Source organism: Haemaphysalis longicornis, unplaced genomic scaffold (genome assembly GCF_048455015.1).
Source record: "Haemaphysalis longicornis isolate Haplotype H1 unplaced genomic scaffold, Haemaphysalis longicornis Haplotype H1 scaffold_8, whole genome shotgun sequence".
Taxonomy (NCBI): domain Eukaryota; kingdom Metazoa; phylum Arthropoda; class Arachnida; order Ixodida; family Ixodidae; genus Haemaphysalis; species Haemaphysalis longicornis.
Window position 1 is genome coordinate 84224785 of NW_027526445.1, and position 21218 is coordinate 84246002.

A 21218-nucleotide genomic window follows, 5' to 3' on the forward strand; every position below is an offset into this window, starting at 1 on the left:
CGACGTGAAGACAAAGTACGAGATCGGTTTATCAAAACGGGGCTTTTCCGGCGATAACCAAAATTCCATGTTATTTCCGAATTCAAGAAATGAGCGACATAATATAGAAAACCTATTATCAGTGAAGACTGCCTCGAAACTTTCTGGCCAGCTTTTTGTGGTGCCACATATTCTTGTTTTTGCGATTGGCGGCCGCGACATTATGCCAGAGCCAAATGAGAGACTGGGATATTGTAGTGGGGAGTTCGGTTTCGTTTGGTCGTATCAGTTGCACTCTATGATGCAGTTAACAGGTTTGTTGAAACATTTCTAATGCCAGTTCATAATGCTCCACTTCTAGCCAAATTGTGTAACCCTTGCGTAATATTTCAAGGTTGTTTATATTTCGCGCTGTTTTTAGTCGGACAGCCCCTAGTTCATGGCTGGAACAGGAGCCTATTGATTTACCGAGCTAGAGGTCTTAGAAACAGAACGAAGTTGCAATTTCTCATCATGGCAGATTTAGGTGTAACAGCGGACGCTTTGCTGGGATCGACAAAAAGTGGTTGCTCTTTAAACTTTTTTTTCTTTTCGGGGAATTTACACTTTACATGCCCATTTCTACGGGTCATTTGGGACCATTGCCTTTTTTCCAAATAATATTGCCCTTCCCTGTACATTCACCTACTGCTGTAAAAAGCAGTGTTTTCAGGGGTACATTGATTTGCAGTATAATCAAGCACGAACTAAATCATTGTTTGCGACAACAACAAAATACGATGGCACATAATTTGTGTAGGTTCTCTGTCATTTGGCAGGGCCGATGTTGAAGAAGGCTGCGAGAGAAAACGATCAAGTATAGGTTGTCCGACGTCCTCCCCAGCTGTTAAGGAAACCTGTTTAAAGCATTTCTGGCACCCCTGTTCTTTTTTATTTACAAGGGGCACTTTTGGAAATCAAGCAAGAAAATTAACTTCAGTGAAAACACACAGCCTTTAAATAGAGTAAAAAGCTTTTTAAAGACATACGCATCCACGGCGGTCACGAAAATGTTCAAGTTGTTGCCAAATAGTGAAACCAAGCTGATTTTTGTAAGACATTTGGTATTTTTCAAACTGCTAACTCTTTGTTTTGAAAACTTCGCTCACTAGCCTGGACGATGACTTGTGGTGACAATGCGGCGAATAGAAATTATCAGCAGTGAAACGTTGACCTTGTGACGTAGATCTGAACCTTTCAGTTAAAAAACGAGTGCTCTACTGGTGGCAGTAGTCACTGCAACGTGCTGTGGGCCTGTCGTGGCGAAAAACTTCGTCTTGCTGCGACACCAAGATGAACTTCATAGTTTTTGTTTTCTTTATTCTTGGTGAGTATTGAAGTGCTGTTGATCACACATTCTGTTTCAAGTACGTTTAGCTCCGTGCATTCCTTCTTCTTTATATTGTCTGGAAATCAAGCTCCACAACACCCTTACGGGTGTTTATTACCGTGTGGATTAATTTACTCTTACCAAACCTCTACAATAATTAGAGAGACTTCATGCTTTGAAATTTTTGTAAAAGATAGCCCCAAGACAGGTATTGTATGAATCAATGTTAATTATGTCTTTTTTCGTTTTAACCTAATACATGCATGAGTGTCTGGATATTTAGCCTTTTCGATAGTCATGTATTCATTGAACGCATATCACAAAGTTAATCGACGGTAGGCTACGTAGAATTACAAGTTTCAAATGAAATGCATATTTGCATAATCAATAAAAAGCATGGTTAGTAATAGAAAAGATGCATTAATGAATAATTGCTAAAACAAACACTGGGTTCTATATCGACAAATAAAACTAGGAATAAAACCCGTGTATCAAGTTCACAATGCAATAACGCTAACACAACATACCACACGTTGGGAATGAAGAACATCGTCAGAGGTAGCAAGCTAACATGTGTTTGTGTTAACCGAGAGCAGCAGTGTAAATAATGTACAAGGCATTCGGAGGAGATACAATTTTTACTTGCTCTTACTTTTTGTTCATTTATGTGCTGGATATTGTTTAGTGCGCGAAAAGTCTTCAAAAGCATGGTCTACCTTAACTGATGACGGAAGATCACTCAACACTTCAAATCCGACGCATTCGAGACGGTGATGTAGCTATGTGTTACGAGAGAGAGAAATTGAAATTTTGGCAACAGAAATAGAGCAGCTTTTTTTAACGGGTGTTTGGAAAATCGTTCGGATAAAGGAAAGTAGATACAAATGTTCTTATATACAAAAAAGCTATACGATAGTCTCGTAGATTAGGCAAAGACATTATTGCGGTTCTGGAAAACACTGCAAGAGATGGTGTATCAGGTGGAACATGGTCTCATATTATCAAGGCTTTCTTTCGTAGGCATGCTGTGTGCTTGATAAGTGTGCGATGGGTAGATCCTCCACACTGGATAAAAATAGTAAGTGGGATTGGGAGACAGAGAAGTAGAGAGCGCGGAAGCTACGAAGTTCAAAATGCTCTCTCGTTTGTCTGGGTAAAACAGACACACAAAGTTTCTTCTCCAGTCTATCTAAATTGGGCTTCCAGTTTAATTCGTCATCCAGCATTACACCTATATACAAAATCATACCCAATTTTTTATTTGCTTTATCAATCACCTTTAGCTTCGCCATTGTAAAATCCTCCGGTTTGTCAGGTGATTTATAGACGGTATATTTGGTTTTCTCGGTGTTCAACGCAAGCTTTTTTGTAGTAAACCATTCTTTCATTTTTAATAGTTTATCGTTTGTAACCTGTGCCCTAGAATGAAAAGGTGGGGTGCTCAAAAGAAGGGGTGTGTCATCCGCTCATATAATAATAAAACTACAGGTCCTATAAAGGAGCCCTGTTGGAAACGCGCACAGACTGGTCTCAAAGTAGAATCATTCTCCTCAATAACTACCGTTTGGTACCGCCTATTAGGATAACTATAGAAAACTGCGGTCATTGGACTCTGAATTCGTAAAGTGCAAGCTTTTGCAGCCAAATATAAAGATGAACTGTATCGAACGCCTTTTTGATAATTAAAAACACAGCTGTTGCAAAGCGCTACTTGTTGATGGCCTGGGTTATTATATCCGTCGCGGGAAGTACTGCTGATAGACTTGGCTTGATTTTTTTAAAACCACTGTGGGCCTGGCGACAGAATACTGTTCTCTGTACTCCTTTACTCGCATCGCTAATAACGTGTCTATCAACGTGTTAATGGACCATAATTTTACATAGGTGTTTAATTGCTGAGTTCCTTTGAATTTGTAGTTTAGAAATTCGTATTATTTTTATTTATTTCTGGAATGTCAATGTATATAGCCGCATATAATGTTTAATGAAATGTTATGTAAATTTTGTGCTATAATTTTTACATGTTCTGACGACCGAAATATGTATGCCATCAATGCCCTTAGCCTTCCCTGAATTGAAATTGTTAGCGGCTGATATGAACTTCCTTTCTGTTATGTTGATGTAACTAAATGAAGGGCCCTTAATATCTTTAGAAGTAAAGATTTAAGGTAAAGATATAAAGGTAAAGTTATAAAGCGGCGTCATTCCATATTGTAACTGGAGAAAAAACTCTCCAGGAGATATTACCTGTTTCTAGATAAACTTTTGACTGAACGCAAAGATTGTCAAAGATCAGCCTTTAATGTAGCTCCAATGAGCCTTCAGGCCCTGTTGTCACGTACAAATTTCTGCTCAGATTTAAAAAAAATATTGTTATGAAGTATTCATCAGTCTTCTGCCATAGAAACAATTTGGCGCGTACTGCAGGTGGCAAAATTATTTTATTTTAGCTCATCTTAAACATTGGTCTTGAAAAATTAATTATATTTGTCCCCTCATTTTGTTGGGACTACGGACGATAGTAAAAATTTACTTGCCGCAAAACGTGGCCCCACTTTGGAGCTGTCATATACAGTCCCAAATGCACTTGGAACAGATTCCAGGAGCTTTTCTAATATAAATGTCGTGAGGATATATCTTACACAAACGCGAATTACCTTTTTGATAATCTAGGAACGCCACCTACTGAAAAATTAAGAGTGTTTTAAGTGTTGTATCGGTCATCGAAAAAGCACAGCCGTTTGGATGCTGCCGAACACCAGGCTTATTCTCTTCAGTTTGTTCAGTTCCTCACGTACAACTACACTGTTATTAAATGGATTCACAAGCACCAGCGAAATTAGGCTTTACCCTGAGGGTCACCTGAGATGTCACCAAAAACACATAAGTATTTTTTTAGTGTAGAGCATGTTTTACAAAACAGTACTAGGCTTGCTTACTCTTGCCTAATAACTGAAGGGGAATAACAGGAAAGTGCTTCGTGGCTACACCATGTCGGCTGGCAACTAGTCAAGGCATTTGGCAGGCTCACAACGCCTCCCATAGATTAAATACTTTTTTTTTTCACTGGATGGTATTGTGGGCACGGAAACAACCTCGGAGCGATAATGCTGATGACGACCCATGCAAAATTGTATGCAACTCTAATTTCTGCGTTCCCTTGGGTTAAGAAGTCACTGCTGCTAAAGAAAATGTGATCGGTACAGTTGTTTTAAATGCTCCTTGAGACTACAACTAGCTACCAACCAGTTAATTTCCGAATTTGCTAACTGTAGAAATAGTTTTAGTGCAAAGCTATCAAGCATGCAAGGTTGGAAATTTTACTGAATGAATTGTTGCATTAAGTATGAAGAAACGCTACACCAATGTGGGATTAAAAGTCGTGAATTTTTTTACCACTCAGACTGTGGAAATTTTTGCGAGCAATTATTCTCCTTAGGCCTATTTGTACACGGGTCTAATAAATTCCCCTGAGTGAAACATTTTTTCAAATAAGAACACCCAAAAACCTTATTTTACTCCCGGTAAAAACTTTGAAATCATCATAAACGGAGCATTTTGACAAATACACCAAGTATTCATGCTGTACATGCTTGTTTATAACAAACAGGCGGACATGGCCGCACAGGCCTTTATTGATTCGGTCAAACGAAACCCTTACTAACCTTATTGCGTTGTGAAAGTACTAAATATGTAATAATTTAAACATGTTAAAGAGTGTACGAAGTTTTTTAAAGCATAATACTGGTTTTAAAACACGAGTTACTCATTAACACCGAAATGAGTTCAACGTGGGAAGAACATACGTAGTATCTTTTTCCCACACCATTACTGACATGCGGCTGTGTAACCAGACTCACTCCTGATGGCACGACATGCATACCAATTTTGGCACCTCTATAAAGGATACGGCTGTCTTATAATTGAACTTGCTGCTTTCAGCTCTTTCCACACAATGACCACAATGCTAATTTTTCTGGCGCCCGCGCTCGCATATATAAGCAGCACTGAAAATCTCGCGCGCAATGAGCAAGCTTGTCGCCAAAGCAAGTGCATGTCACCCATAGTTTCGGAGAAATACCAAAAAAAGCAAAAGCCCAAGAGCCAACGAAAAAAGCCACCCACATCCCCAAAGCAGAAGCATATAACGGCTCTAGTAGCAGGGGAACCGTCTACCAATTGGAGTGTGTTTGAGTCAACACAACAAAAGAACGCCTATTGCTACAGCAAACGCATATGTCCGCTACCGTAAGAGCTGTATGTCTCTGTGATTGTATGAAATAGTCCTGAAATTGTGCGCGTCTGATAAGGGGGCCTAAATCGGGTCGTTGCAAAACAAATGTTCTCGTGTACGTGCTAAGAGGGCGATCTCATCGCCAACGTTCCCACCACAACGAACGCAATTGAGCATGTCAAGCAATCACGTCTCATCACTTGAGACCTGATTTTCGGGAAATTACAAATCGCCCTTCAGGCATAAATGTGGGCATAAAAAACACGGTTTTAGGCTTCCAACATCGTAAATATAGGCAAGATGAGTTTTTACCAGGAAGGGTGCGCCACCTGCAGACCTACAGCAATTAAACGAAAAATTTTATTGTTAATGTTGGTACAGTGGCGCCACCGGCGACCATATTCGCCAAATTGTGTAATAAACGTGCTAAACTAATGCCGGTGCACTGGCGCAATTCTTAAAGCGGGACTGCTCACATTCATGTAGAATACCCCCTGTTGGTTACTCGAGCGTCACAGTGAAACAGACATAAAAAGAATAGTTCAGAAATAGAAATACGGATAAAACAAAGCCCCACTTTATGTCCACCTGGTGTAGTTTATTACGAAACAACAAAAACATATCTAAGTAATAAACGCAGGGAAGATGCTGATTTATCAAGACATTGACATACACCTGCATGATGAGTGTTAGGTAACGGTCTAGGAATTTTCTTATATACAATTATATTACCCGAATTGGCCAGGAAAGAAGTTTTATGTCTGCCAAATACACTGACACATTCAATTGCATTTTTTTTTCAAAAAGGTGTTTACTAGCCGAAAAAGATTTGGATGGAATACTGTGCTTTAGAGCCCCTCAGCAGTGTGAATTTTAAAGTGTAAGGAATTCCCGGTGCGAAGTGAAGATTCATCGTTATTTCTTCAATATAGGAATGATCTTCTAACGAAGGCGTATTCCATGCCCTTGCGTTGTCAATAGAGTTGTATTTGAGTGTGGTTCTAAAAACGAGGATGAGATAGCATATGTTCTACGAAATATGTATGGAGATCCCACGAAAAATAATCTAATAGTGTGCAAAAACTCTGTAAGCAACAGAAAGGTACCGTTACCTCCAGATTGCCGGATTAAAACTTATGCCTCGTTTTACTGAGAATTACTGTCCCGTTCCACTGCTGCTAGCGGTTGTTTACTGGGAGTAAGATAAACAAGAGGACTAGGTTGGGCCCCATAGAGTTACTAACTGTCAAAGATAGCTGAGCGGTAACACAAGCGGTAACACGAGCGGTAACACGAGCGGTAACACAATCACACGGTAACACGAGCGGTACTAAGGCTTCATGGTGGGCTAGTTGGGTACACATTATTCACACTAAAAACAGCGCAGTGACGACGACGGAAGAAGCGACAAACTAGAGCGCTGACGAACAACTGAAGTACGATTTATTGCACGACATTAAATACACGAAAAACCAGTGGCTGCAAGCTTGCGCCAGTTCAAGGATAGGATATCACTCCAAGTATGCAATGAAAGCTTACATCAAGGATAAAACAATCACATTTGAAGTGTCAAGCTTGCTATCTGGTGCAAGTGAGGTTAAACTGGCTAGATATGCTACCTCTTTTTCCAAAAAATGAAATAGATGGCGTGATCGCACACTGCTCCTCCCCAAGGCCAATCAGTGAGGCCTCCAATATTCGCCGGGACCGAGCATCTCGATAGCGTTTCAAAACACCCGTTTTTTTCAACTTTGGGTGGCAATCGCTTTTCTCGTATTTCTTGCAGTGTATTGCAAGATTGCAGCCTGTTCCTCTGCGCATAGTGTAAGCATGATCTCTGAGGGCGATCATTCAGGCGTCTACCAGTCAGGCTTACGTAAACTCGCCCGCATGAATGTGGGATGTCTGAGTGTGGGATTCATGTATCTAACCCTTGCACATATATAGAAATGCTGCGATAGGAGCGCAAGATAAAAAAATAGGCATGTGCCTAAAATCTGGGTAATACTCTTCACTTTGATATGCATTTCGTGAAAACTGGTCATCAATAATTAGCACCATTTTGATGATGTATAGTGAGAAAACAAAAGTGCGTGATTGCATGCATGTAATTTTCTTAAGGATGGTCGTCATTACGCTCAACAGAAACAATTATCGGTCACCTTTCACCTTTCGTAGCACCTTTCTACTAATTTCTTCGTCACCGCTCTACCACGTGATAGTAGGTTTCACTACTCGTGCACTTTGGAGGCACGGGCACCGAATAATAAAGACATTATTAAAAAAACAAATTCCGAATTTCTATAGAGAGGATGTCGAGATAACTCTGAATGGTAAAATGGCATAATTAGCATGAACTCACAATTACATCAGCCTAATAGAAATATGGGTGTACAAAAGGACGCGGCTTTATTCTCGAATTATCCCAGCGCGCGAAAAGTGCCTCGCAAGTGAACTCGAGAACTCCAAACCTAGCTACGGTGTATATCGAAGAGCTCCAAAATTACGGCCAGTCAGCCTACCACGTCTTGAATACAAGATACATACAATGCGGATTCTTTATAGAGCGAGGTTCCGCAACCTGCGGCCCACGGGACAGTACTATGCATTCCACAGTACGTCGTCACTAGCCCCCCCCCCCCCCCCCCCCCCCCCCCCGTCCCCTTGCCACTTCCTGTCTGAAGGCGGACACGGCAGTTTTGACCCCTAATGAGGTTAAATGGGAGACAAAAACAAAGAAGTGATTGCTTTCAGCTAGAATTGTCCTTTATCAACGAAATTAGCTTTTTTTTTGTCGCATGTTCCCAGCAAACTAGGGCCCTATTTTTTTAAGCCCGATCCCAACCACACGGCCCAAACATATCATACCGTGAGGCCTAATGACCCAGCTGGACTCAATCAATATTTTCTATCACCAACATGGCTTCCTAAACCTATTGTCGTGCCAAACTCCACTGTCCGAATTCACACGCAATATACTACGTATCATTTACGACAACATTCAAGGAGATGCGATATTTTTGGATTTTAAGCGCATTAGACAATGTCCCTCATACCCAGTATTATTAAAATTCTATAACCTTGGAATCCGTCTCAATTACATTTTTTGACTTGAAAATGTTTTAAAACTATAATCAGTGCACAAGCGCTAAAAAATACAAATCACCTATTTCTGATGTAACGTATGGAATCCCGCCGGCTGCCTGCCTATGGGCGCTCCTGTTTCCGATTTACATAAATCATTTGCCTACTAGGATATCAACCAAAGTACGTCATTTTGCCAATGATATGTTTTATACTCCTCAACACTTCATCCAGACTACCGCACTGCTCTTGAACAAGACCTACAATTGATTGCAACCTGGTGTGACACACCAAGAATTCTGTTAAGCCAGAAAAAGTATAAAGGGATGTCGTGCGCCAGAAAACACAGACCATCACATTGCGCCTAAACATTGAGTGAGTTCTCTATATCCCTACACAATCATGTATATAAACCAGAAACCATAAGTCATCGTCGCTATCATAGGCACCTCTAATACAAACTATCTGCTCGGAAGGCTGACGCCCACTAGGATACTTGCGCCGTAACCTAAAATTAGCATGCCAAGACCTTAGATGGCTGTCTTTGCAGTCTCTCGCCTGGCTGAAACTTTAGTGTACTTGTTCAATTGACCCTCCTGGGAAACATATTTTACTAATGATATAGAAAGATTACAAAACCTGGCCAAACGTTTTATTAGCTACCAGAACTCTAACAATGTCATCGTCACCACACCAAAAAAATCACGGAACATTCCGTCACCTGAATCTCGTCTTATGGCTTCTCGCCTGTGTGTCACCCACGCTTTTTTTATCGCTCACCATCACGGCACGTCCTTTTGCAACCATCACACCGAATGTCATTCAGCATAAACCACATTCGCTTTATACCACTAATCAAAGGCAGCACTTTAGCAATGAACACATCTTTCACAACGGAATAACCCCATACCACTACCTTCGCCGCAACATATTCGCGGGGCCAACCGCCAAACTTTCCAATTAAACCAAAACTGAAGTATCGCAGGTCGCAATCTCACTGAATGCAGTATATTTATGCCGTTTTAAGTTCCTTTTTAGAGCCCTGTTTCTTACCTTCAGTGTGGTTGTAAAATTTCTCTGTACGGTGTTTTTCTATTGATTTTATTTTCTTGTATTTGTGTTTTTGTTTTGTGAGCTGTGAATTATACCTTGTACTCACCCCCACCTTATTTAACGCCTTCGAACCTAAGAGAGGGAAGTAATCAATGAAATGAAATAAATATGTCACAGGACGGCCTCAATGAATTAATAGGTATATGATTTCTTACAAAATGTAATTTGATTCTCATAGAACCTGAGCTAAGCTGTTCCACTGGTAATTCACAATTTTTTTTTACGAAGGAAGTAATTGCTTGCTAATATTTCAAGGTCATTTATCGCGCCGCCAACCATAGCCTTATGAGTCTTTATGCAGCTATTAAAACTTATATGTTCATTTGTTTTCAGGTAGTACAAAAGTATGCTTCAGCTATGAAGGCGCGATTGCAAGCGTGCTTGAAATTTCGAACCATATAAACAACGCCTCAAGCAATGTTTCAAGTCCTGCTCATGGAGAAAATCATCATAATTCCACTATAATTAATGAAACCGAATGCCCTCCCGTTAATCACAATGACACCACGTTAACCACGAACGCTGACAGTTCACCACCCGTTGGAGTCAATGAAACAGGTGAGGTTTCAGTAGAATATGAAGAGATAAACCTCCAAGCAACGGCGTAGGTGCTTACGTTTTTCAGACTGCGTTGGCATGCGTTATTGTCAACTTACTTACATATTTATTTTTTGTACTGTAAAACTTCTTAATGTTTATAGATGAAATTGCAAAATATACGTTCAGATATTGAGGCGATTTTTTCATGTTCTGCGCAAGGGATTGCCAGTACAATATTAATCCCAGATCATCACTCGTAAGCGTCGTGTTGTTTTTTTAAAGGAATAATCAGAATAACGATACAAGTGAAGCTCCACTGTAGCGACAAAACTTTAGCAGAAAATTCTACCCTGTTTTCAATTGATAAATGATCGGGTTTAACTCGCCGACGCACCACATGCGATGACGCGCGCGTGATGGCGGTCTCCGGAATAATTGTGACCACCTGGGGCCTTCAACGTTCGTCGAAATGTCCTGCGCAAGGGCGTGTTTTTTTTCTTTTCACCTCCATCAGAAAAGCGGCCACAGCGGCCGGGAAACAAACCCGAGTTTCTGGGTTGAGCAGCACAACACCTTAGTCACTGAGCCACTGCCGCGTGTTGTTTCATTTTTCTGTTAAGCATATTATCGTCTAAGTTATTCAGTTCACATTGGTTTTAAGAGGAAGCTATATGGGAGATCAGTTGGGCAGAATGTCGAGATATCTCACCTCCAACAACTGGTGCGATCGGCCAGCTATACTGATAGGAAAGAAACTTGCTAAAACTGCGTAATTATAATTTAGCACAATGATAAACACAGCTACTCTTAATAAATTAAACAAACGTTCACGACTTTTTACATTTTTCACAAATTCAGTCTTTTAACGCCTTCGATGGTACAAATTACAAATAATATTGATTGCCTCCAGAAAGAAATATACATACCACAGCGTAAGCGTTGTCATCACACTGCTATCTGCTAATCGCCATAAGCGTTCCAACGATACAGTGGGAGCAAATTTCAGGTCTTGTTGGAGATGATGCCTGCTTAACAGCAATTAACGGGTATCACAATGCTACTACAGGTTTATAATAGACTTTTCAAGCTTTTGAGTATGGTCGATTGGTTTTGTAATCATGAGGGAAGCTGTGCCCGCATGCTTTTGGTACCTCAACCGGTCGGTATATGTCTGCCGGTTGCAGCACTGATATACTAAATTTGACAAGAGGGGCTTATTAGATTTACAAGGGTGGTTCGAGTGCTCATGCCTAAATAAAATGCAAAATTGGTTGTCGTGTCAAAAGCGTTGTGGTTAGAGGGCGGGAACCTTAAGCATTTTTTTTACTGAAAACAGTGTTGGAAATTTTTACTACAGATGGCAAACATGTTCGAGATTACTAAGTTACTATTGTTTATTCTGTGTGGTAATATAAAATGCGGAAAAATAGTTACACAGTTTATGTTGACGAAAACGTTGCTGTAGCGCTATGTCTAACAGTCGGCGCGATGCAGCTGCCTAATGTACTCAGCTCAAAGTACAACAAAGCCATGATCCAGGTTTCTGTAAAAGTAATCTTTTTTCTGTTTTTACAAACTATAGAACGATAATCGTTTCTTTTACTTTTCAAAACACTAAAAAAATGGAAGTCACAATTTAAGGTTTGCGAAAATCAAGAAGCGACATGTCATCTAACATACCCATACTTGCGGAGGGCACTTTTGAGCGCGGCAAGCTAACGTTTCCGGTTACTAAAATAAAATTTGAATCACAATCGCACAAGCCCTGTCACTCATCCCCATCACACTGCCTGTAAAGGCACGTTTTGTGCCCCTATTTCAACATGAACGTTCTAGTTTTTGTCCCGGGCAAGTCTAATTGCTGCTTCAAAAACCACCGATTTTGCTATAGAGAAAAATGCAGTTTAAATTTTTTTCCGCGTTGATACGTTTTTCTACGTTTCAGTAGCACATTGTGGGCTTTATTCGAGAGAAAAAGTAAACGTTAATGAATAATACAGTTTCATAATTCAATTAAAATGTTCTTTTTATGTCCATGATAGCTTTTATAAATGAAAAATTGAAGGGGAAAATTGAATAATGGAAATTAGGTGAAATACTATTTTTTTTCGAACGTTGGTGTAGAGTTAGATGCCAAAAATATGTATTGACCATTAAATGATAAGCCAATTTTTTTGTCATCTCAAAAGCATGAAAATGTTTATCCGGCAGCGTAAAAGGTCGGAGTCGGTCTTTCTACTGCTGTAATGACTGCAGATGAATTATAGAGAGTGCACATGACGAATGTGATCATGTTTAGCTGTAGACACCCGCACATTGAATTTCACGTTGCAGGTATCAAACTACATTGAAAAGACTTGGTGTTCTAAACTGATTTAAGCTGTGGACATTGTATACAGACGCACGTAACAGTGTTATTTTTATGCAAATAGGGAACCACTCCACTGCACAAATTGGGTTAACCCTGCACGAAGCGCAATGAGTACCTGTATTTCTTTCATAACAAAAATTACAAACCTAAAACGAGCACTTGCATACCCATGACGCCAGAACGGTCCTACATTTTAACAGAAAAAAATTATGTGGCCCACGCCTGTGCCCCCACTGACAAAGCTTTTGTCTCTTTTGTAAGTTGTTGTGAACTCTAAGAGGAAAATAAGAGTGATGTTGTCGCCGCTGTTGGAGCATCTATGCAAACGATATAATCCCAAAAAGTAAGTTTCGCACTAGGCACAACCAGCCAACAGTGCGATTGTTTTTATGATACATTGGTCATATTCAACCTTAACTATGACTTGTTATGTTGATATAACATTTAACATTAGCGTGGGTAACACGGAAAGCATGTTATTATTTCAAACTATAACAGTGCCTTTAACGGATATGAATCCCAAGAGGGGAATGTTCGTGTTGTTTTGGGTTCACATGTGACAAAAATAATAAGAAGGGGTGGCAAAAGTAAACTGCAAATTCAGTACGACATATAGATGCGGAGTTTAAATTTTCAGATACCATCAAAAATTCTAGTACTTCCGATGATGAAAAGAGTAACAGTTCAGAGAACATATCAACAAGTACGTTGGAACCGACAACCTCTTCAGACGAAACCAGCAAAGATAGCAATCCGGAAAATGCCAGCGAAGGTGATGGAGCGGTCAACAGTGTTTCAACAAATGGTACAGAATCGACAGTTGTTGCAGAAACTACGGCGGGTAAGTTTTTCATAAGTGCAGATGCGGAGACGTGCAATTCTTACTCAGAACAGAAGTAATAAATATAGACTAGAGCCGTGATGGTACAATTTAGGGTGTGTACTTGCACTATACATTGGTTTGAAGATCACCTTGTTGCAGTGTTAAGCCTAGTACTGAAATATTGTTTTCACTTCTGCGTAGGCATTAGCGCGTTTGTGGACGAAAACGTGTTAAACAAGGCAGTTGTGCAAAAGCTGTTGGCCTAAAATTGCAGTCACGCTCGCCAGTGAGAATTTCGGTGGTTCGACACAAGAATATTCACTATTCTGGCAAATCTTGAGTATGCCTTCCAATATATACACAGAAAGAGGCAGTGTTTTATGCATTTTGCTAGAAGGGAGGATAGTTAATCTATGTTTTTTTTTCGAAGCCATGACTTCTTAATGTCTAATGGCTGCAACACTAGCCAAGCCATTAGGGCCTAATATATTTAAGGATTGTAATCTTTTGGTGAACGCAGTCGTTTATGCCAATGTTCGGATCACGTCATCGCATTATAAAAATTTTCCGTTTTGGGTCTCCTTTTATTATTATCATTCCTTTCCCGTTTCGTTGGCACTAAGGGTACGGGCACAGCATAGCAACACGGCGTTGTACAATGCATATTCGCACGAATGTCTTTTTGTGCGTATGTAAAGACCTCCTTTACCAACTTGGGTTTTTTCTGGTTATTTGTTCTATTTCGGAACAATGTTGTTAACGTAAAATTTAAACGCGCTACCGCACGTTTTAAGGTATACTTACACAAAATTTTAAAGCTCTGATAACAAAGTCAAAATATTCTTTTTTATTGGAGATGCCCCCTAGAAAGTCTAAACCATAAGCGCTTAGTAGAACGTGTTTTAAACCAATGTTAAGCCTTGCGTGCACAAGAAAGCTCATCCGCGGTATAGAGCAAGCTCATGACGTTGTCTACGCTTCGACATAAACGGCTGACGTATGCGCTGCCGTGAGGTATCGAGGAGGAGACATTGCTGTTGAATGCGCGCTTTTATGTCATGCGCATCGCGTCACAGTTTTTGGGACGGATGGCCTGTGCGACTACGGCTGGTCGGGAGAGTCTGGCACGCGCGCGAGCGTCCAGAACGGCGTAGGCTGTGGTGCGACGAGAACTTCGACGTCAAATGCCGCTTCCTGTCGTGGTGTCTGGCTCGGTGTTCGCTCCACCGAAACCAAAACTTCAGGAATAAAAGGAGCGCCATTAAATATGTACTCTGCATTAGACAATATAATGTGCTTTCTATAATTTTCGTCTACCAGGCACCTTTAGCTGAGAGAAAAGGTAACAAAAACATTTCGTGTCAGCATTTGTTTTAAGTACACTCGGTACGTTCCTAGGGCATCGTTGGCGATGTAAAACCGCAAACCATTACGTCAGGACTAAGAACGGCTAGTAGAATACACAAGAACTATTATATGATTATGTATATGATTCGTGGGTGTGGGTATTATTATATTTCGTGATTTCGTTTAACATGGATAGCTTCACCGCCAATGGGATTTTATTGGTCGTGAATAGGTCTTAATTTAGGAGCGGTAAAAAAAAGGATATATTTACATAGCTCCGTCTCCATTAACTCGCGCCGGAAGCCGCACATTTAAAGAGCCGCACAAATATACATTAGCGACTAAAACAGTTAGAGCGTTCCTATTGCCCCATGTCCAACTACTCGCTCGGTAACATCCAGGCCCGTCATTTAAGTCTACAGATTACGTTGTTTTCCTTTTTAGAAGAAGGTAGTATGTTTTGGGCTACTTAAAGTAGAAAATTGTCGTCTGTCTGTCTGTCTGTCTGTCTGTCTGTCGGTCGGTTGGTTGGTCGGTCATTCTGTGCCTAAATTCGGAAACCGCGACAAACAAAAAAGTACCCATGAACCAGAGTTTTTTATAGCAAAATCTGTCCGATGCCATACATCTGAAAACAGACTTGATACTTGTTTAAGGGGGTTGCTGAAGCAGAAGGAAGGATTTGGAATATTTGAGACAAAACATATGCACACAGTCACTCGCGGTCTTTTTTTATTAGAAAATAATGTGTTGGTTATTTGCAACAACTAAAAAGAAATGAAGGCATAAATCATACTTTCAACCCAAGTTACACCTACAGCTGCGCCAGCCTCCACGTGGTGGAAGTGGGACAGGTTTAAAAGTAACAAAAAGTTTCAATAGATGAGCGAGCGTGGTTTCTACGGAAATTGATTTGCATATAGAAAACCTCTTCCATGTTTATTTTGTGAGGATTTAAAAAGACGGGAACAGCTTGACAAGTGGGGAGGGAGACAGAAAAGAGCCATTTACATTGCAGGGGTCTCACTAGGCTATTGTCTTTTGTCGGCATCTGCAAAGGAGCCACCAAATACACCAGTAAATTTTGGTTTGAAATTTTTATTGGCGACTCAAGAAAGATGTCGCAAAGACGAGAAAACGAATGTCACATTAGTCAATGTTCATGGTTCGTCTGACAGTGAATGTTTTCTTCGTGTATGAGTTCGTTTCTTGCAAATGTCGATATAATTATTATTGTTGGCCTTACATGAAGGGATTGCTTTAGCCATATATACAGAGCGCATCCTGTCCTTCTTGGTCTAACTGACCTACATGGCAAAGTACTTCAATGCTGCTGAATGTTGCGCTGGCTCAACAGGCACTGGCGGAACCGCGATGGTGCTCTTATAGACCTCAAAGAACACAGGTTTTATGTGCCACTGGGACATTGAGTCTCGGCTACGCCACTGACGCTGGCGTGACGAAGTTTATTACGGGGTTACCCGTTCCAAAGCAGTGGGCTTCAGCCGCTCGATTTAAACCCGGCATAGAAAATTGCGCTGTTATGATTAGAGGGCATACATCCCCGCCGTAGTTTAGGGGGGAAGCTGGTGGGAGAAGCGACGTTTTCTTAGCTGCATGAATAAAGCAAATTCGAAGATATCACTCATCTCCCCTGAGTTCTGTGTTCGTCCATTTTGTTTCATTTACAGTTCTCTCTGGATTGTCGTATCAAATAATGGTACTTTTTCTAAGCTGTTTAGGCAGCGACAAATACCCTTCCGCTGTATCGCCGCGGGGGAATGGTTTCGAGAAATGCAACAGTGGCCCCTGGCCGGCAGAGAATAATTCGAGGTGTTATATTTCCTGGGGTATTAGAGCCACGCGGCTAGCCTCGCGGGGCTCTTGCAGAGGGGCTTTTGCGCGAGGGGAAACCGTGATACACCAGTATCAAGAAGACGCCTTTTTGCGCGCGCCAAAACTTTGTAAATACAATCCAGTTCAGTTGTAACGGCACCGTTTATACCAATGTAGCGGGTATAACGATGAGCTGCTATGGCACGGTCAACTTTTGTATTCTTCCTATGGTAAAAAAAACCCCGCTTATTACAATGCTCCAGTGCCACGATATCGGATATAACCATTTAGTCCGGTGGTATTGTGCACGAAAAATGCAGGGTTGATGACTCTAATGACGCGGTTCCGCAGCCTACTCAGTTACTGTCTTCGTAAGAGGCCCAATGCGTGACACAGTCCCTCGGGCACTTTGTTTCCGCCAAGCACATCTATCACACATAGGTGAATCTCCTGTAGATGATCTTGGAAAAGATTTGCGCTAGCTTCACATGCGGCTTCTTTTACTAAAATTACTACTCGTACCACCTTGCTGGCATGCGAATAAATTGTTTTGAGCTCTGTTCCACCTTTTTTTCGCAACAAGATTATAAGAATTATCAGTTAAAACGACGGGATTTCCTTGGCACTACGATATTGTTATTAGTGGACTAGAGTGCAGTGTGTTTCCGCAACTTACCCCAGGATTACCATGTTGCTTTCGCGTTAAAATGGGTCTTGTTAACCAAAACTCTCAGTTGCCCAGAGGGGTCCAAGAGGTAGAAAATAGGAAGCTGAAAAGGATAAATTGGGTATGAAATAAATTTGTGTGAGTGCTTGTTATGTTTAGACAACAAGAGCTACGGTACACACTAAACATTTTTCCTCCCAAAAGGGTGCGTTCAGCTTGTCGCCGCAGGAGCACCCTCATAACCGAATATTTTACACCCTTTAGGGTGCTTGGATTCTGTCACCGCAGGAGCACCCTTTGTGGTGCACCCCAGACGACGGGTGCCTTATAACACCCTTTTCGGCCTACGATAAATTAGGGTGCTTACTTAGCACCCCAATCTGTAGGAGGTTTTCCTGCAGAAGCACCCACCTTAAAGGGTACAAAAGGGATGCGTCATCTTCGGTTACAAATGGCGCTGCAGGTGTGCAGCCACATAGGTCACAGTGTGACACACGATTACGGTATGAAACATTCGTGCTTTCCAAACTCTGTTCTCTGAGACATTCCATTGAAGCTCAACATTAGCTGATAATTTATTTGAACTATTTGTCCCACCGATTTGTCCAAACAGTAAACGCATACATATTTCTTGAATTATCGGTCAGGATCTACTTTACGGTGGTATTATCCATTTTGCGGCAAACATTTGATGGTATTAACCACACGAAAACGCATTATTTTAAGTGACGTCAGCCACGAATGAAAATAAAGGCGTTTTAAGCCGAAAAACATACTGCGCCGAATCGTATCATCGAGATTCCACTGTATCTTTTCAATCGCTTCCTTAGTATTAATAATGTGCAGCACGTACATGCTGAAAATATCCTGGGAGTGGCAGTAGTAGTATTAATGAGCAGTTCCATTTTCAGGCATTAGCGAAGAGACAACCATTAAAAAGGAGGAAAATGATGGCACGACAGAAAACCTCCCAACAACTACCGCAGAATCTACGACCACTTCGGAAGTTCCCAGCACTAATAGCAGTCAGCAAAGTGGCAGCGAGGGAGATGGGGTCCCAGAAAGTACGTCAATCAGTGGTACAGAATCAACTATCGCGACAGAAACTACAACCGGTAAGTTTTCTCTTACCCCAGATGAGCATTATTACATATATTTAGGCTTATCTAGAATATAGATGATAAAGATGGATGGAGTGTGCTTTCTTGGAGATAGAGTTTCGGGATAAACGTCCGTGGATGTGTCTTCCTAGAAAATAAATTGCTGTTTTCGCATCTAATTGTGCCGTACCCCGTTTTAGCGAAAAATCAGTACTCATCATAGTGAAAAAAAAAACGCTGCCTTAAAAATTATAATTGTTGCAACCAGGCAATGTTGGCGTGGCCCTGACTGAAAATATCTGTTATTCTAGTAAATTCCTTAATATTTCTTCGAGAATCCATACACAAGGAGGCAGTGTTTCGTCTGCATCTTCTACATAGCTCAAGCTGGCGAGGTATCCTTAGTTTTATATACCAAAGCTGCTATTTTTAATTCATCCGAGGCTGCAACAAGAGCTAACCAAGGAGCACAGAGTAATATATCGGGTTCATTATACTTTCTAATGATTCTGTGAATGCGAAATTGTTTCCGTCAAAATCCGTAACGGGTAGTCTCATTTTCTGTATTGCCCCTTCGGGCACTCCTCTTGACATTATTGCCATCCGTTCCCGTTTCTTTTGAGTTCACATTTGCTCATTCGATTTACATGAGGTTTTACTGTATTCGAATTCATGTATGTGCTTCTAAATGTGAATGTAACTTATTACCTCCACCAATATTGAAATATTTCGTTCTTGTTAAAAAGCACGGCTCTGGCACTACACTTTAGATGAGCTTCGGGACTTTCAAGTAGAGTCTGATTTTCGCTGGTTATGACTGAAGATGCGAAACAAGGAACCGCGACGTCTGACCTAGCCATTGCTAGCAGAACACGCACGTGCCCCAGTGGTTGGACGTATCATTCAATTTCATATTTACAACACATTTGGCATATTCATGGCTAATGAAATTTTGATACCCCGAAAATGTGTTACAAAACGTGCTTTTCCAACCACTAGGACTTCTTTAAAGTGTGTTTTTCGAACTTGCACTGTAATGATCAGTTCCAGCACAGTTCGTTGCATTAAAATTGATGTTATTGAAAAAAATATTTGTCACCAGAAATGTGCACAACCTTCGGATGAATGATCCTCAAGGAAGACGTTTTGGTAAAAAATGGTTTTGTGTGTGCTTGCTGTGAGTTGTACGTGTTTAAATTTATATAACAAAAACTGGTCCGAAAAAAGGAGCAGTCCGAAAAGTTCGAGAGTAATTACTCCGGTGGGAGAACTGACCATTCCTCAGAAAACTCCAGAATGTCAAAAAGTCCGAATTTTTGTAGTTCCAAAAAACGATCGACTACGGTGAATGTATTTATTGTGACGTGGAAGCAAAAGGACTGGCTACATTCAAATGTATTAGCGAGTAAATATTATAACGCACAGGTTGATATCGTAGCGACAATATCGGACACACACCGCGCGTTCCAGTGGCTCCCAGCGTCCTCGTCTTCTTTCTTAAGGCTATTTATGAAATTTGTTCGCAAGCAGTGCCTTCGTGCCTATCCCTAGGTAACACGTTGGCTTTCGCAAAAGACATGGCCAATCCTGGCTCCGTCGTTGAGGTTGTTCCGTGATAAAAGCCCGGCGGCGACTTCCGGCGGCGACACCACTGGCCCGACGCAAACGTCAGTAAAAGGTTATGGGATGTTCGTTTCGCAGGTATGATAAGGCCTGAGACGGGAGTCGAGGACGAGTAGCACCGTTGAATGCTATGCTGGCTGCTAGGGTGGGAGTGGACAGATTTCGTAAATCATTGGAGTTACTACGCGCAGCATGCGTTAAGGATCCGCGAAAGATCACAGCGGTTCTTGAAACATCCCGATGTGGCGACATTTGGTCCACAGGAATACTAATGTGCCAGGTGAACGAGGGCAGCCGACGAGTCTGGCAATGGTGACGAACGCACCGGCAAAACGGCAAGGAATCCCTACCCAGAAGCGAGAGACTCGGACAAAGAGACGGCGAACGCTGGCTCGGTCAGGAATGACGGCCTCATTGTTATGACCATTCTAGATTCCTTGTGGCGTCGATGAGCAACACGGGAGACAAAATCTGAGTGCCTGTAGGCTCTCCTGCATACTGTGTTGTCTACGTCCTACAATTGGGCGTCGCGGTGTCGACCAGTAAGATGGGTGCGCTGCCAATGAGGAGAAAGAAAAAAGCGTATCCAGCGGAGTCGATGCGAAAGGAAGTTTAGGCATATGTTATGTAGGGAAGCGGAACATCCCTGTCACAAGGTTCGGCGGACACGTACCTGGCGAGCATATCCTTGAGGGTCTTGTTGAAGCGTTCAGTAAGTCTGTTTCTCTGGGCGTGATAGGCGGTTGTAGGGTTGTGTTTTCTACAGTGAGTTTTATAAGTTACCTGTATACAAATGATGGCTCCAATCTACGCTGTGAATCAGATTTACGCTGTGAATCAATCTACGCTGTTAATGAGCGAGGGACGCCGCCACTCAGCCCGGCCGAGCGTCGGCAGAAAAAAAACGGAGAGGAGCGTCTTTGGAAGAGTGACTAAGCCGCACCTATTCATGGTGATGTGTGACTACACCGCCCCTCGACACACTCAAACAATTCCGCATGTGAGGTTAGTGATCCCCATTTATACCCATTTAAACTAGTTAGTTTATAAGTTTGAGAATTCGGAGGAGGCTGTGGAAGATTTATAATCGCTATATATCAGAACCAGTTGTTCCTTTCCCCATTTGCAATAC

At 41.5% G+C, this 21218-nt stretch overlaps 1 protein-coding gene across 1 annotated transcript in view; it reads left to right on the forward strand.

Annotated features, from left to right (window-relative positions):
* Positions 1-1196: 1196 nt before the first annotated feature.
* LOC144149118 (uncharacterized) overlaps positions 1197-21218 on the forward strand; it is a 45440-nt gene continuing 25418 nt past the window's right edge. Inside the window, exons 1-4 of the mRNA XM_077680656.1 lie at positions 1197-1345; positions 10113-10337; positions 13328-13531; positions 18275-18478. Coding sequence (XP_077536782.1) covers positions 1312-1345; positions 10113-10337; positions 13328-13531; positions 18275-18478 — 667 coding nt within the window. The 5' untranslated portion in view covers positions 1197-1311. The remainder of the gene's footprint in view (positions 1346-10112; positions 10338-13327; positions 13532-18274; positions 18479-21218) is intronic.